The 15642-nt window shown below is 53.3% G+C and overlaps 4 protein-coding genes across 4 annotated transcripts; 1 reads left to right on the top strand and 3 right to left on the bottom strand.

Moving 5' to 3' along the window:
- Positions 1-430: 430 nt before the first annotated feature.
- COL26b_009911 (uncharacterized protein) lies at positions 431-3213 on the top strand (the record flags this gene model as incomplete). Its single annotated transcript, XM_053182625.1, has 5 exons — positions 431-1357; positions 1408-1501; positions 1564-1690; positions 1740-2379; positions 2437-3213. 5 exons carry the CDS (start codon positions 431-433, stop codon positions 3211-3213), a joined length of 2565 nt encoding a protein of 854 aa, XP_053033433.1.
- A 670-nt stretch (positions 3214-3883) lies between these two features.
- Positions 3884-6734, bottom strand: COL26b_009910 (uncharacterized protein; the record flags this gene model as incomplete). Its single annotated transcript, XM_053182624.1, has 2 exons — positions 3884-4519; positions 4584-6734. The coding sequence occupies 2 exons, from the start codon at positions 6732-6734 to the stop codon at positions 3884-3886; spliced, it is 2787 nt and encodes a 928-aa protein (XP_053033432.1).
- A 1293-nt stretch (positions 6735-8027) lies between these two features.
- COL26b_009909 (uncharacterized protein) lies at positions 8028-8970 on the bottom strand (the record flags this gene model as incomplete). Its single annotated transcript, XM_053182623.1, has 2 exons — positions 8028-8531; positions 8593-8970. 2 exons carry the CDS (start codon positions 8968-8970, stop codon positions 8028-8030), a joined length of 882 nt encoding a protein of 293 aa, XP_053033431.1.
- A 3584-nt stretch (positions 8971-12554) lies between these two features.
- On the bottom strand, positions 12555-14213 carry COL26b_009908 (uncharacterized protein; the record flags this gene model as incomplete). The annotated part of the gene is made up of 8 exons (XM_053182622.1): positions 12555-12766; positions 12844-12923; positions 12981-13077; positions 13143-13352; positions 13422-13529; positions 13588-13781; positions 13835-13989; positions 14040-14213. The coding sequence occupies 8 exons, from the start codon at positions 14211-14213 to the stop codon at positions 12555-12557; spliced, it is 1230 nt and encodes a 409-aa protein (XP_053033430.1).
- Positions 14214-15642: the final 1429 nt, after the last annotated feature.

Below are 15642 nucleotides of genomic sequence, written 5' to 3'. Positions count from 1 at the left end.
TGTACGAACACAGCTCATCTACCCCTCTGGTTCGCAAACTACTGTGGATGGCCATCCTTCACGATGGCAAGTCACTCAAGCTATTCTACGACTTGTTGATCGTCATTCTTACGGGCTGACGAGTGCATTCCCCAACTCGATTGAGGTGGTTCGACGGCCTGGTGGTGGCTTTCCTCTACTTTTCTTCCTCCGGTCAGATGTCGAGGAAGAACTCATTCGCGGCCTCACCGCTGACGTATTGAGAGGTACTGATGGGATCCTTCCGGTCCAAAGTCTAGAAGCGGCGGACCGTCTTGCGATTCGGGAGTTCCTCACAGGCAAACCCCGGGACGTCACTCTGCAGCGCATTCGTCAACTCTGTCCGGATCGGCCCGCTGTTCGCCAGACAGTCTATCTTTTACGGGGAATTCTGGCGAATCGGATATTGATGATGACTCTGAAGAAGCGATGGAACGTCCAGTACGGTCTACACCCTTTGCGCGACCCCATCGCTGTGCCCTATCACGCGAAGGGTGTTCCTAGCGAGCAGTCTGAATGGGGACATCCAGATGTTGCTATTCTGTTTACATGCCTGGCTTTCTACTACGACGGCATCAGTGTCTCGCAGCTCACCCAGTCCTTGGAGCACCTTCTCAAGTCCGATGACCCATCGGCTGAGTATGACAAATGGACTCAGACCACCGAATCGTTTCCCGAGTCCCTCAAAGCATGGAACTCCATCAACGTAGATGATGATCTGCAGCTTGTCGAAATTTGGAAGGCTGTACGGTACAATATGACAACCATTGACTACTTCATGAACAACTTCGTCTTTCCTCAACACGCTAAGCAGTTCAGAGTCAAGCTTCAGTCCAATGGATGGGATATTCCACTATTCACGGTCGACACTCCCTCCTCAAACAATGGAGACAGCCAAGAGATTTCCAGGGCTCTGACAACTGGATTTAGTGGCACAAATGACAATCGTACGATGTTGCCTCTGACGATCAAGCAGGAAGACCTTCCCGGCCTATCTCACACGAACGCTGAGGTCCTTACTTACCTTCTACATAAGCGATCTCGTGAGTGTCGCAAGATTGAAGGCTCGGGAGGGGAAAGAGCGACTGAATCAGACCTTTTGCAAGAGCTCAGGCGACGGGACATCAATATCCTGATCGATGCAGGAGCTCAGATCCTGGAGATGGACAATGTCACCCTTGCAAAGAAATGGCTGGAAGTTGACCAGCGAGCTTTCGCTGCTTTGTTCTTTGACGAACAGAACAAACCATGGGTCATTCAGAGAACTGGCAGAAAGACCCCACTACTTGCTTCGCCGTACGCGGATGACCTCAGTAGATGTTTGGTGTACTTGGACGAGGTAAGATGACGGTCATGTCTTATGTTGAAATTTCAGCTGAATGACTCTAGGCACATACTCGAGGAACGGACCTGAAGTTTCCCCCTAGTGCTCGAGGCGCACTTACTCTCGGCCTCGGTCAGAGCAAGGACCATACCGTTCAAGGTGAGTGAAGGGAGCCGTCCCCATGTTATGGTTTTGGGAAGAGGCTGACCCATCGCCAACAGCTGCCATGCGACTGAGACAGCTGGGAACTACCCAATCCGTCACGTTCTTTGCTCCACCAGAAGTATATCAGAGCATCCTGGATTTGCAGTCTAAACCCCTTGGTGCCACTGTCGACTCTCACGACGTGTAAGTACATGGATACACACATGCACTGGACCACACTGACCGTGTGCAGAATTTGCTGGCTGTTGGACAACACTTGCGATGGCATTGAGCAATTGCAGCCCCTCTACTACGCCCAAGGCATCGACTTTTGCCGGCGCATGCAGGCCACCGTTGAACATCCCGAATTCCTGCGAGATAAGGCCCAAAGGGAAGACTACCTGGCCACAATCAAGCAGAACGAGCAGTTCAGCTTGCAGCAGATGTACGAGCCCAAGCGAAAGGTGAAGGGCACTGGCGAGTTCCGAGCTGGTTCGAACCTGAAGATCAGATCTTTTGTCAAGGAGCTCAATACGAGACGCAAAGCATTCCAAGATACGGGTCGGGCTGTTCATGCTTCAGCTCTGCAGGAGGTCGAGCAAGAGCGAGAAGTGGCATTCGAAGTGGAGACTGTTCGCCAAGTCAAAAAGCCCCAGCACTACCCAGCGCTGTCGTTCCCGGGTCTTGCTCAAGATATTGAGTCGTTCGCATTGAACGGAAGAATTCCCGCTGGATCTCAGAGCTTCGTGCCAGTTCTCAAGTCGCTGGCAAAGACGGGTACGGGCAAAAAGTTCAAGGTTGCCGATCGATCAACACAGGCACGGCTGTTCGTTTCCACAGAATTCGAGCGAACAATCAAGCTCACCTTCGACTTGACAAATGACAATTTCCTGGTAAGTACATTCCGCAAAGCTTTCATGTTGGCGGCAGTTCTGACAAGTGATTTACAGCGCAATGTGAATTGGATTCTTTGGAGCGATGTCACTGGTGTCGCTCTCGTCGTTGTCCCCGAGGAAGCCGAGATGCTTCTGCCTCTTATCAGAAACAAGGGCCCCAAGCATATGACACATCTCATTCTATACTCGGCCCCCGTCACCCGCAAGATGCTGCATTTCGGCAAACTTGACTATCTCAGTATCCCGCCTCTTGCTAACGACTGGGAAGCGCCAATGTGGTTGAGGGTTGAACTGGGATTATACGCCGGACGGCTCTACTTTGAGTGGGACGAGTATGCAGAGATATGCCGCCTGCTCGGTATTGACGAGACTTCTCTTTCCGAAGACATGGAAGAGTCTTCTGATGAAGATCTGGAGAGGGCACAGCTTGACGGAGCAGTCGAATCTAAGCCGTCGTCCAAGCCAGCCAAGACTGGTCTGACACCTCGTCCATTGACATTTTGCCAAGAATGGCTTGCTGCTCGACGCCGTGGTCAGGACTTTGTCTCTACCCCTATGGGCTTCATCGCCCAGGGAAAGCCTCTCCAGACTACCCACCCTTTCTTCCGCAAGACTGATACGGAGAAGAATGACAAGCTTTTCGTCCCCATCAGTCGCCAGAAGGTTCAACAGGATGCAGATGATCAGCCTCTGGATGATTTCGGTCTGGACTACATGGGCGAAAATGAGAACGCAGACAGCGATGCTGACGACGACGAAATCGAGTACAACGAGTCGGAGATGGGCAGCGATGGCGAGGACCCTCAGGTGGAGTCAGATTCGGAGTATTGAATTAATCGGATGGGATACTTGCTCAGAATGTTGCTTGATCTTCCGTGTCAAGGGATGGCAACGTGGAATGTTCTTTCATTGGTGTTCGGATTACTTCTGTATGATACCACTTGCATGCTAGCTCAGATTGTCAAATTGTCTTTGTTTTCACGATTCGCGGTTCTTTCTGGTCAGCCCACTTGTCTAATAGTAGTAATGACGAGCATTATGATGGCTGCGATGGATCAGTAGGCGATCCTGTTTTATTGTTTGCTTCCCACGAGAACTTGGGGACTTGGGTTGCTCGACACAGTCTGTGTCTCACTCACAAGACCATGATTCTGTCATTCCACGTGGACAGCAAGGCAGAACGGCGAGGCACTGAAGCAGGAAGATCAAGTCAAGAGCACCCAGAAGTACGGCGCGAGAGCAAGACAATGTAGTAAGATGAAGCGGGACGACGAAGCGGGACGACGAAGGACGACGAAGAACAGGACGACGAAGGACGACGAAGGACAGAGACAACAGAAGCAATGGACCTCCAAAACAATTCATTTGACATGCTAGTAACATACATCAGGTAGGTGCAAGTGGCCCATTTCCTCCTTTCTCATGCTCCGACTTTCGCGAGTCTCCCAAGAAATCCTTCAAATCATCACTGCCCAGTCGTATCAATCACTCTTCCGCGAGATCAAAGGTGCTTGCTGACCCGAGATGGCTTCAAAAGCCTCATGCCCAAGGAGGTCCAGTACCAGACGGGGCCATTGTCAATGGTGACAGCGTCCACTCCAGTCTGCTGGCGACAGGTAGCGGACTCGCAGTCGTTCTTGCTCCAGCCGACAAGGAGGTCGTCGGCCCACCAGGTGCGAGGTTGGCCATCCACGCGAAGTGTGACGGTGATGGAGCTCAGACCAGAGAAGCCAGTGGCCTTGAAAACGGTGAGAGGGCACTCCTTCATCGCAGGGCAGGAAGGCACCCAGGCAGTCTGGCTGGCGAACTCCGTCTCGTTGCTCTGTGTAGCGTTCCACTGGTAGCCCGTGAACGTGAACTCGCAGAGCTGGCCGGCGATGCGAGAGTCGCAGCCGAGATTGATGCCGTAGAAGTCGAATTGGAAGCACGGAGATGATGCCGTCTTGCCCATGCCAATCTGAGCGGTGTCGCCAGAGAACCCAGTCGTGTTGGAGAGCATGGGAGGCACGAACTCGACGAGGCGGCCGCCAGAGGAGGGCAGGTACGGGTCCGAGGGGGGAGGACCGACGAGGAACCCCTTCGAGAACCAGAAGCGGTGGTAGGGGTTGTAGACGGGGCCAACCGAGAGGTCATCAAACTGCAAGTCTTGTCAGCAATGGCCAAGGACGCCGGACGACAATGGAGACAAGGAAGAAACTTACGTCCAAGGAAAGCGTCCCAACCTCAGTGGTACCCGTGCACATGGGGGTCGCCGCCGAAATCGGGGCAGTTGCGTTCTGGCGCTTCTGGAAGGCACGACGCTCGAGGGCAGCTCCTGCCGTGGGGGTTGGCGTGGTCGTAATTACCTGAACCAGGGTGCTGAGAACCAGCGAGCTCTGGACGTTGCCGCCGGCGCTGGCAATGGTGCTTGCACTCACAATGACGCTGGCGCTGGCGCTGGCGCTGGCACTGGCACTGGCACTCGTACTGGCGCTGGTACTGACGCTGGCGCTGGGAGGGCTGCCACCCGCGGCGTTGCCGGGGTCTGCCGGGCTCACAGTGATGACCGAAATGGAAGTGACCAGGGACTCGAATGGGAAAGAGTAGGTGGTTGTGGCTTCCGAAATGACGTTGACCAGTGTGCTTGTGAGCAGAGAAGAGCTCGTCTCTGTCGAGCTTGGAACCGGTAGGCTGGGCGAGATGGGTTCCATGGAGCTGACTGCCGTCGGGGTCGGCTGCGGTGTAAGAGTTGATGTGCAAGAGCTGGTGCTCGCTGCGCCAGGCTGAGCAGAGCCAACGGCAGTTGCAGCGTCAGTTGGAGCAGCAGGTGCGGCCGCATCGGTCTGGGCAGTGGGCCACAATGTGACCACAGAGGGAGAGCCGAGAGGACCAGGAGAAGCAGTTACTTGCGCTGGGTCGCTGTATCCCCCAAGAATGCTGCTAGGAGAAGAGCCAGCAGGAACAGTGACCGTCACAGGTGCTGCGCCAGCGGGATCCTGAGAGCCGGAGCCAGCATCTGAGCCAGAACCAGCTGGGACGGTGACGGTGACAGGCGATGCATTGCCAGGACCCTGAGAAGCAGAGTCTGAGCCAGAGCCGGAGCCGGAGCCAGCTGGAAGGGTGACTGTGATCGCAGAAGGAAGGCCAGCTGAAGGAGACGAGTCGCCATAGCCACCAGGAATGGAGTCGCTCGGAGATATAGTCTGACTCAAGATGGAACCAGGGCCGCCCGGAACATCTCCGGCAGGAGGAGTGTCAGAAGTCATGAAGACGGTGACAATTGAGCCCGCTGGAGAAGAGGCGCTTGGCTGAACGACGGTGACGGTGGAAGGTCCGACAGGAAGAGCTGGTCCGGAAATGCCAGGAGACGAGGGGTTTGGCTGGATGACAGTGATTGTGGCAGGGCCAGATGGAGAAGAACCAGGGGCGCCAGGAGGCTGAATGACAGTGACGGTGGCAGGGTCAGACGGGGCAGAGCCAGAAACGCCAGGAGGTTCAATGACAGTGATGGTAGCAGGGCCAGATGGGGCAGAACCAGGAACGCCAGGAGATGCCGGAGGCTGTGAGCCGCCAGTCGCAGGAGGTTGAGGGAATGTGAGAGTCAGAGTGGCGATGATGGGGGTGCCTGCCGTGGGGTCCTGAACACCTGCCGGCATGGTGTAGGTGGTGGTAACGACGGTAGCAGGTGGAACACCATTGCCAACGCCCGGAGGGAATGAAGAAAGAAGCGTCTGAAGAGAGTAGGAGAGACTGCCATCAGGGCCCGGGACCATTGTGGGAACGACAACGGTGCTAACAGAGCCACCGCCAACGGGAGCCCCAGGGGTATTGCCAGAGTCCGTCGCAGAGGGAAAGGTGACGGTGAAACAGGTGACGAGAGCGTCGACTGTTGGAGTGCCTCCCGATCCAGGTCTGGTGTTGTACAGAGTGGTGCTGAAGACGACGACGCCGTCAGAGTTGGTGCCAGGGTCCGTAGGGTTCCAGGGGAAAGAAGGAGGAGTCTGTCCAGCAGGGAACGTGTAGACTGTCGTTGTTCCTTGACCATTGCCTCCTGGAGCGCCGGGGGTAACTTGGCCGCCAGTAAGGGTGGTAGCAGGAGGATTGCCATCGACGTTGCCGGGGATGCTGGCAATTGAGGAGTCGGGAGTGGGAGCGATGTAGACAGTGGACGTGATGATGGGGCCAGACTCCCAAGGCTTGGGGCCTGTGTACTGAGAGCTGCCAGGGGTGTAGGCGTCGATGGTGATGGTGGTAGGGGGGAGAGAAGTGGGCTGAGCAACGACGGGGATGTAGACAGTCCGCGTGAGGGTAGGGCAGGTTGAGGCCAGGGCAACGCCCAAGGCCGCGAGGCCGCCGATGACTCGGGCTCGCATGTCGACGAAGACGCTGAAGGACGCTAAAGGACGACGAAGGACGAAGAAGAACGCCAAAGGACGAAGACAAAGGACGAAGACGACAGAAAAGACAGAGACAAACGAGGGCGGGCGCCAGAAATGAAGGATGGGATGAAGAAGAGAAGAGGTCAGAGGATGATGGGAGAGAGAGGGGATTTAAATAGATGGGGGAGGGGGAGTGATCGAGGGGCAGAGGCAGAGGCAGAGGCAGGAGGGACCTCCTTCCTCGATCTTGCAGTCTGAAAGTTCTGGGAAGGAAGCTTTCGGGAGGAGCGCACTGCAGTTGCCAGCCTCACACTCTAAGGTAGATGGAAGGCACGGCGGGGCATACGAAGGACGTGAGCCGGGCAAGCACCAGCTCACGGAAGGAGAAAAGAAGGTTGGACATCATGTCAAACAGCAACGAAAGCCAGAGCGCACAATCATAGACTTTGCAGGCCAGTGAAGAGCCGACGGAGGCGAGCATACTTGGGGAGGGAGAACTTCGTCCATAGCAGATATGTCGTAGCCATCGGTCATGATCAAATGCGGCACCATATGGCGTCCTCCAGAGGCACATGAAGTCCTCACCGGTCTGACCATGCGACTGCCCATTGAGGATTGCAACTGCTCTCCGGAAAAGGTTGGCAAGTACCTGTCGCTTATGTGACTGTGAACAGGACCGCCTGGAATGGTTCAGTCAGTCAGGTGGCCTGGTTTCGAAACCAGTGGGGCAAGAGTGGTCGTTGCCTTCCGCAAGTTGACCAGTTGTTGAGGGAGGCACGACTTCCGTGGGAAGGTCCTCGCCTCACCAGTCCCATGGACTCACCGTATCGCAAGAGAAGCGGGCAGGAAGGAAGCGCGCAAAGGGAAACAGGTTGGTCGGGGTGGCAGCCGCGGCGAGGCACATGCACTGTACCCAAGTCAAGCCGGGAAGGAGACAAGTCCGGTGCCTTCCCAGGAAAGAGCTGCTCCCCACTTCCTTATCAGCCATGGAACAGGCTGGAATCTGGCCTTGGTAGGAAGGAAGGAGAAATGAGGCGCGAAGGCAGGAAGACAGATGGAAGGAGAGAATCGCGTTTGGGCAGGGCAGGTCACCGCGTTGGAGAAGGAGGAAGAACAGAAGCAGGAGCCCGGTGGTCCTGGGTTTGGTGAGTGGCTGGCGATGACCTCGCCGATGAGGTGGGCTTAGCACAGAATGGCTGCATGCAGGAGGGCTGTGGTAGAGGTTGAATTGAAGTCAATTGATTGCTTGCTTGCTGGTATTCGAAATAAGGAATGTACTTCTCCAGTCTAGACCGGGTCATCTTCGTAGGGAGGCGGCGGCGGCAACGGCTCTCCAACCAAGCTCTCCACGGCCTCCCTCCTCTTCTCGTCCTCCATTCTCGCCGCCCAGAGTGCCGCGCCCGCCGATGTTGTGAGCAGGAAGAAAAAGGACAGCACCGGCACAAGCTCAAGAAGCATAGCCACCGTGCCGAACCACACGTACTCCCATGTCCTCGACGATATCTCCCTCTTGGACTCCTTCTTGCTCAGACCCCGCAGCTGGAACCATCTGTAGTGAGCAAGCTTGCCCAGTCTCGTGCCCGTGATGATGATGAACGCCGGCGTGCCGACCACCGGGATGAAGTTGAGGGGGAGAAAGATGATCAGTTCGATGATCTGGACCATGCTCCAGGGCGTGTAGATGGCAGAGGTCGTTGGCTTGCCAAGCATCTTGACTGCGGTCGGGGCGTCGGGGAAGAGAATTCGGTGCGGGGCAACGAGCTCGGTATGGGACTTCTTGATGAGGGTGGCCTAGCACGCATCGTTAGTTTTACTTGGTAATGCTCGTTTTTGGCTTGCATGGAAGACTCACATCGAAGACGTCGACTCGGCATTCGTCGACAAAGAAGCCCTCAAACAGACCCTGGATAATCACCACTCCCTCTCCCAGGACAAGCACCACCGCGTTGACCCATGCGCCCCAGCCGTGGAAGATGGCCAAGAACGCGAATTGCGGCAGGAAGGCAAAGGTGAAGAGTATGGAATATACCAGGAAGGATATGATGGATAGCGGTAGCAATCGGCTGAGGAAGTGCGGGTAGAACTCCTTGTTTCGCAGAAAGTACCAGATACCACGCAGAGGGTACGATGCGGCGATGCCGGCGCGCGTTAGGTAGCTGACCGGTCGCTCGACAGGGCGAAGAACGACATCGACGCGTGATGACCACGCCGACTGCTGTGATTCTGGCATTTTTGTAGTGGCCGCCAGGCTCGAGGGGTACCGTAGGAACGAGGTCGTCGTCGGTTTAAAGTCCACATTGGTCTTGCAATCGCCTGGACGCAACTCTCAGTGCAAATGAGTGCGCAAGTGGCTGCCTACGTCATCCGACGCGGCGTTCTCTGATTGGACAACGGTGTTGACATGTCCCACTCCTACCTGCAGGGAAGGCCTTGTTCGAGCTTGGGGAACCCGCGGTCGCGATGATCACTTGGCGGCGCACAGCTTGTCGGGAGCGCCAGCCACCAACGGGCTACTGCCAGCCAACAGAACCGAGCTGAAAATTAGTAAGTCGTCAATCATTAGAAAGGCAGGACTGCAAACTCCCATTCACCGATACATTTCCAAAAGCTCCAGAATGTTCATTTGCTCCACTCTTGAGATCTCTATCGCGATTCTGGTTTCTTTCGGCATAATAGTTGGCTTCGGGTATTCTCGAAGTGCGTTTACAGATGGCTCTCTAGACGCATTTCGGGCCGCGAGAAAGTTGATGTCGGTGACTGACCTTACCAGAACGTGGATTTCCTAGATTTACCACAAAATCAATATGCATGGTCACCTTGCAATGCTTCCACGAATGACTTTTGATTGAATTGGCCGAATTTAAGGAGATCCAGCGTCTGCACGGGCATTATTGGGTTCATAGCACAAATTCATGGCCGCCTGAAGTTTATAGCTGGCTAGGAATAGTGTTTCAACGCCCGAATTGGGAAAAGCCGCTGAATTGGATTTGATGCCAATTCCCAACGGTCAGTCAAAGACAGGCAGGCAACAGCGCAGGATAGCAGCCATCTGCAAAATATTCGTACCCCTATGGCACGAGGCGTCTGGAGTCTTGAGATCGAGAAGCCCGCCCACGGAGGTGAAATCTTGAAAAATTGCTTTCTGAGAGTAACCTAGCCTACCTACATCTGGAAACTTGAACGGCTCTGTTCCAGAGATATCTATGTGCCATTTGCCTGGTATTATTGACCCGTACACACTGTTATGTCATCCTGTGTTGAACCATTTGAGGAACTCGTGAGATTGAGCGTAGGACCTCTTCCTGCACCCAAGATCAAACTGAATAGTCTAGGAGTCCGAAGGTTAGCGTGAACAAGTCTCAAAAAGGTGATAACTTGAGTCTCTAACTCGATGATGGATTCCTAGATTTCTCATATACGTGGGCTGCCTAGTTCAGGTAACCAGACAGGACCACCACAGTATGGCCAACCACAGGCCAGGACAGCCCATGCCGATGAAATAGATGAAAGCATAAGCCTCAGGAGTGCGTTGAAAGGTAGGCAACCTTGTGGTAGAAATGGCAAAACGTAGGCCAAAGATGAGTAAAATGCCCAGCAAAAGAAGCTCCACAAGACAGATGCCATACGGGGACCTTGATACGCAGTCTTTGTTGTTGAATTTGACCCGTAAAAGTTCTGGAATGTTTGACGTGGCTCCTATCCATCGCAGGAGAGTGAGAATGGGTCGTGAAGGAAAATATGAGATGCTGATGCGTGCGAGTGAGATGGTAATCCGCGCGAAAAAGATGTTGAGAAACCCCCATAAGGAAGTGATGCGTAGCCACAAGACGCGTGGCCACAACCATTCCGAGTCACTGATGCGGCAGGCCAGCTCGCCGGTGGTCATATTAGCCAAAGAATTTACCATTGTGCGGTGATGACATATGGTGAGAAGAGGTCCAAAGGTAATAAATAAGCCAGCGGAGTGGCTTAATCTAAGGGTGGGTGGAAATCGATTCCAATAATTGTTAATCTTCTGAGGATTCAAATTTATTAATAAATCTGCCCGGAATTATTTGACAACCGGGCATGGGTCTGGCTGGTGCCTTAGTGTATACTACAGGCCAGAGTTACCAAGGTCCTCAGACTCCTCACTACCCTGCTGGCCATGAAGGCCATTTTACCACAAGCACACTTTTGTGGAATCACTTTGAGATACCGTTTTTCCCTGGCTTTTAGAAGACACTGGTTTACTTGCTTACGTATTCCCATTTCTCGGTTTTCCTGTGATGGGACACTTCGCTACTAGCTGCCGTTACCAGGATTCAGACTGGAATGGCACAAGGATTCAGATTCTGGGCCAGACGGCCTACCACTGAACGCTCCTTGGCTCATTCCCAAGCTGAAACTTTTTTAGGACGTTAAGACACCGCTTCAAGAAGCCACCACAGAGCTGGCGAAGACCTGTCTCATCGGTCCCAGAACTCAAACTCATCTACATACCCTGCTGGCTTCTTCTTGAGACATGAAATAGACAGTTGGCAGGAAAGAGATGAATGTTTGGCCGTCCACAAGACATGGGCCCCGCGTCGACTGTAAAGGTGTGACGCAGATTGTCCTGGTACGAATCGGAGATAATTAAAAACAACAAATTTACAAAAAGAGGCACGTATTACTTTGGAGCCTCTTTGGAAATTCTAACCACTTCTCCTCATACATCAAGTTATACATTCAAAGTACCTTCTTCCAGCATTTGCCTCAAACTTTCAGAAACAATGATGGGACAAGTTAATATACTGACATTTGGTTGGATCTTTCGTCAGTTAGCTTGGATATCATATTTCCTGGCTCCTTTGATGCCTCGGCGATTTGAAGCTTTGAATGGGACACATAGCTTCATTATCCTCTCTGTCGGCATGTCGATTTCGGAGTACGCTTACCGCGAGCTCATTGACTTCGACTATCACACCATAATATGCCCACCCACAGTAACGCCCATGTGCCAAAGCTCTCAGGCATATGTGTCGCCGAAACGGAGGTTGGACACATTTGAACCTGCCTGGTTACAATTAAGAACGTTCGGCAAACTCCAGAAATTCAGACGCGGTGACCGAATCATCGAGGACGTCTACATTATCAACCCGGCCCTGATGACCAAGGAGGAATTCGACGCCCATCTCCAGCGTGTATGCGACCTGCTACAACAACCAGATGCTCGAGGCTCTTTGACACAAGCATATCGTATGCAGACAATCTGAAGGAGGTTGTACCGACATATCATGGGCTTTTCGACCCCGCAACCATTCTGGCAATTTCACGTTTCAAAGAAGTCAAACATATTCGATACAAGCAATACACTGGCGAAGAGCTGCTTGAAGCTACCAAGAAGAAGTAGGAGATAATAAGAGCATCACACATTGCTGCACACCTCAAGTAGACTACAGGTTTCTTAGCAATGCGGCAGCAAGTACGGCGGGATGGGGACGAATGGCAGTAGTTTGCCTCCCCCAATAGCACCTTCAACACCTTCACTATTAAAAGTTTGAATCACTGAGACAACTCTTTTCAATATCTACCTTCAAGCGTTCTTAACAGCTGTAAGGCCGCCTGTGTCAACCGAGTACATTAGGAGCAACCTAATTAAAACTCTGGTAGAGGACAAAGGCCATACAATCGTTTGCTGATTGTCTTTCTTCTCCAACTCTATTCATCCCTAGTTCCCAACAATCTACTTTCATTTGGTTTTCCTTAATTATACCAAGCGTATTCAATATCTCAGCCTTCAATCCTCAAAACTGTGAGCCAGTGAAATTGTCTTAATCAAAGTCAGACCATCTAGAAATACAGGGGGGCACCCGAGGCCGCAAGTGTAGCGTAGAACAGATTCGTCTTGCCCATGATAATCATGCGACCATCGCCGGCAAACTGGAAGTTCGCAGCGACGATTCCGGTATAGATCTTTCCAAGAAGCTTTCCAGAAGGGTTCCAGACGTGCACGCCGTCATTGCATCCGGCGTAGACGTTGCCCTTGGAATCCGTGTGGATGCCTGTGGGTTTTGCGTTAGTTGCGGGGTTCATGCGCTGACTTGTTGACCGCTTTGGCGCCAGATCCAAGGAAACTTACCATCGGGGACACGAGCGTGGACGTAGGCGAAGGTCTTCTGGTTCTCGAAGGTGCCGTCCTCCTTGACATCGAATCGGTAACTGTCATGTGGGCGTGAGTCGATGATGAGGCAGGCAGCGGGAATCATGATGACTTACATCGATGCGGGCTGAGTCAGGTTCATGCCGAAGAGAGCGCGGCTGATACCAGTGTCCGTGACGTAGGCGTAGTCACCCTCGGGAGAAAACGTGAGGCCTGTACACAAGGAGTTAGAATGCATGAGCTTTCATTGAAAGGTTTCACTAGTAGAAGAAGCTTACCGTTGGGTAGGACGAAGTCATCGGCAACAACGGTAAGAGCACCAGTAGTAGGGTTCAGGCGGTAAACCTGGTTTCGCATGCCAGGCTCAGGGCGGAAGTACTGGTAGTAACCGTACAGGGTGTCGGTGAAGTAAATGTCCTTGTTCTTGGGGTTGACGGCCACATCGTTAAGGGAGTTGAACTGTCTGCCAAAGAAGTTGTTGACGAGCACTAGCAGGAACGAGGGTTAGCTGAGGTCCGTCACCCAGGCCGATTCAATGCAAGACGTTGATCACATACAGGTCGTGTTGTACGGCTCAAGAGGGTTCATGAGGTACAAAGCAGAGGGGATGCGGTCTCCTTGCCCCTCGCCGGCAAAGATGATGTTGCCGTTGTAGTTGGTTCCGCCTAGGTTGCGTTAGTCTCTGAAGCGCAAAGCTGTGATCAATTGATGTGGAAGAGTTACCGTTCGGGTTGATGACCTGAGGATTTGAAGGAACAACATGTACTGTAACCTCCTCCGTGCCGAGAGTGCCGTTTCTCAAAGCCTCGGCATCCGCAAGGGAGATCTTCTGAACGATGGAGGACTTGTTCAGACCAGTTCCAGCATCGGGAGAGCCGGCGTTCTGGACGAAAAACACCTCTTCCGTGGGAGGATACCTGCACTCGTCAGTTTCGGGCTTGCACCGGCAATAATCGAACTCTGAACCCACCATGTCACAGCTTCATGGAAGTTGGGGTCATTTTCAGAGGTGGCAATCAGAGTCAGCGAGGGGTTGGTGCCGATAATGTCGTAGAATTCCTCATCGTAGACGTGGAATGGCTTCGCCTTGAGAGACTCCTGGGTGACACCAGGCCAGAGGAACGTCTAATATTATGTTAGTCTCGGACTGATGAACATTGCGCATTGAGACTCACGGTAGTGGCATTAGCCTCAGAAGGAGGAAGCACCTCCTCCAGGACGTTGAAGCTCTTTTGATCGATGATCTGGGCAGCCTCTGGCAAGGTCCTGTTCGACTGCGCACGAACACCCGACAGAAGGCCAAGACCGTTGAGCAGGGCAAGGCCGGAAGCAAGTCTAGAGGAAGCCATGTTGTTGACGGATTCTTGGCTGAGCTGGGAGCGTAACCTCTCGGGGCCGGAAGTCTTGGCCAGATCGATCCGACCTGGGAGCTTTTATAAACGGCTGCCAAGATGACGAGCTCCGTGAGCCCGCAATGCCGAGCCTTCCCAGCCATCACGACCGGGGCCTGAGGGGTAGAGGGCGGACATCTCGCTTGACTGTCGATCTCTAGACCAAGCATCCGGACGAAGACTGGAGCAGGGAACATGGTCAATTGACTGGCGAACCCGATGGGCCGAGCGGCAGTTGTCCGCTTACCTTCCGGAGCTATTACGTGTGTGCCTGGGAGTGCATATCCGCTTTCTCAACAGTCTAGAACAGGGGTTTGGCCGATGTCACATGACGCAGTGTGGGTGGAAAGGGGAAGACGCAGGATGCAGGATGCAGAACGGATTCTGAATGCGGGGTGCGGGGTCTGGGGAAGAATGCCGAGTTCACGAGACATCGATGGTGTTTCCCTGCTCTTTGCGATTCACAAAAACAGCAGTTACCACTGACATTTCGGACTGAGATAGGTTTCTCCGAGTATCAAGATGGACAGAAAAAGGAGCAAAAAAAAGACTCAGATCCCACCTTGCTGGGTTGCCAAGCCCAGCTAACCTCAAAAGCCTCAGTTGTATCCAAGCGGGCATCAATAGCGGAGTGCAGCACCGATTGACAAGCGGGGTGCGACCCAACGCCAAGGCGTCAAATTCAGCGGTGTCGCTCGTAATTCCGAACGACTGAAGCAAACACCAAGATCTTCACGTCACACAGATTGCAGGTCGTTTTGCTTAAATCGTTTCCCAAAGACTGTGCGCAGGAGATCGATTGGAACGCCAAGTCCCATGATCTTACAAGGCCAGCTTGGTGTTGAAGCTGCTTTCCACATAACCCCTGTCACAAGCTCGCAGCTCTCCCAACGGCCCGCATGAAGCCCATGACCGGATAAGATCAGCGGTATCCGTTGGGTAGAAGCTTGAGCGGATAAGCTATGCGAACCGGAAAATTACGAAAATTTAGGTGACATTGGTCTATAAACCTCGGCCCGGGCCTTGTCGTTATATGTTTCGATGTGGTCTGTCACCGCGATGGTGAGTGTACCCACGTGGGATGCCGACCATTCATTCCAGCCGGCAGAGACTCCGGGGAGTCTTTGTACCTGCCAAGATAGGGCTGACCAGTTGTATCTGCATCTCTCATAGTGAGAGCCCCATTACAACTTAGAGCTGTTAACTTCTTTCAATTGTAGGGTCGAGTTGGACCGGGCTCATATTTGTTACCTCGCCGTTTATGTGCAGCGACCCCAGAACGTGCCCAACCTCGTGTCGATAAAATGAGCTTCGAGAGGCTTCTTCCGACTCATCGGAGATGAAAAGATGAGTATGGTCGGTAAATATATGAATCTAACGTCTTCAT

This window comes from Colletotrichum chrysophilum (assembly GCF_026319265.1).
Source record: "Colletotrichum chrysophilum strain AFK26 chromosome Unknown scaffold_100, whole genome shotgun sequence".
Classification (NCBI taxonomy): Eukaryota; Fungi; Ascomycota; class Sordariomycetes; order Glomerellales; family Glomerellaceae; genus Colletotrichum; species Colletotrichum chrysophilum.
The sequence above is the reverse complement of the archived record's forward strand: the minus strand, read 5'-3'. Positions and strand labels throughout refer to the sequence as shown.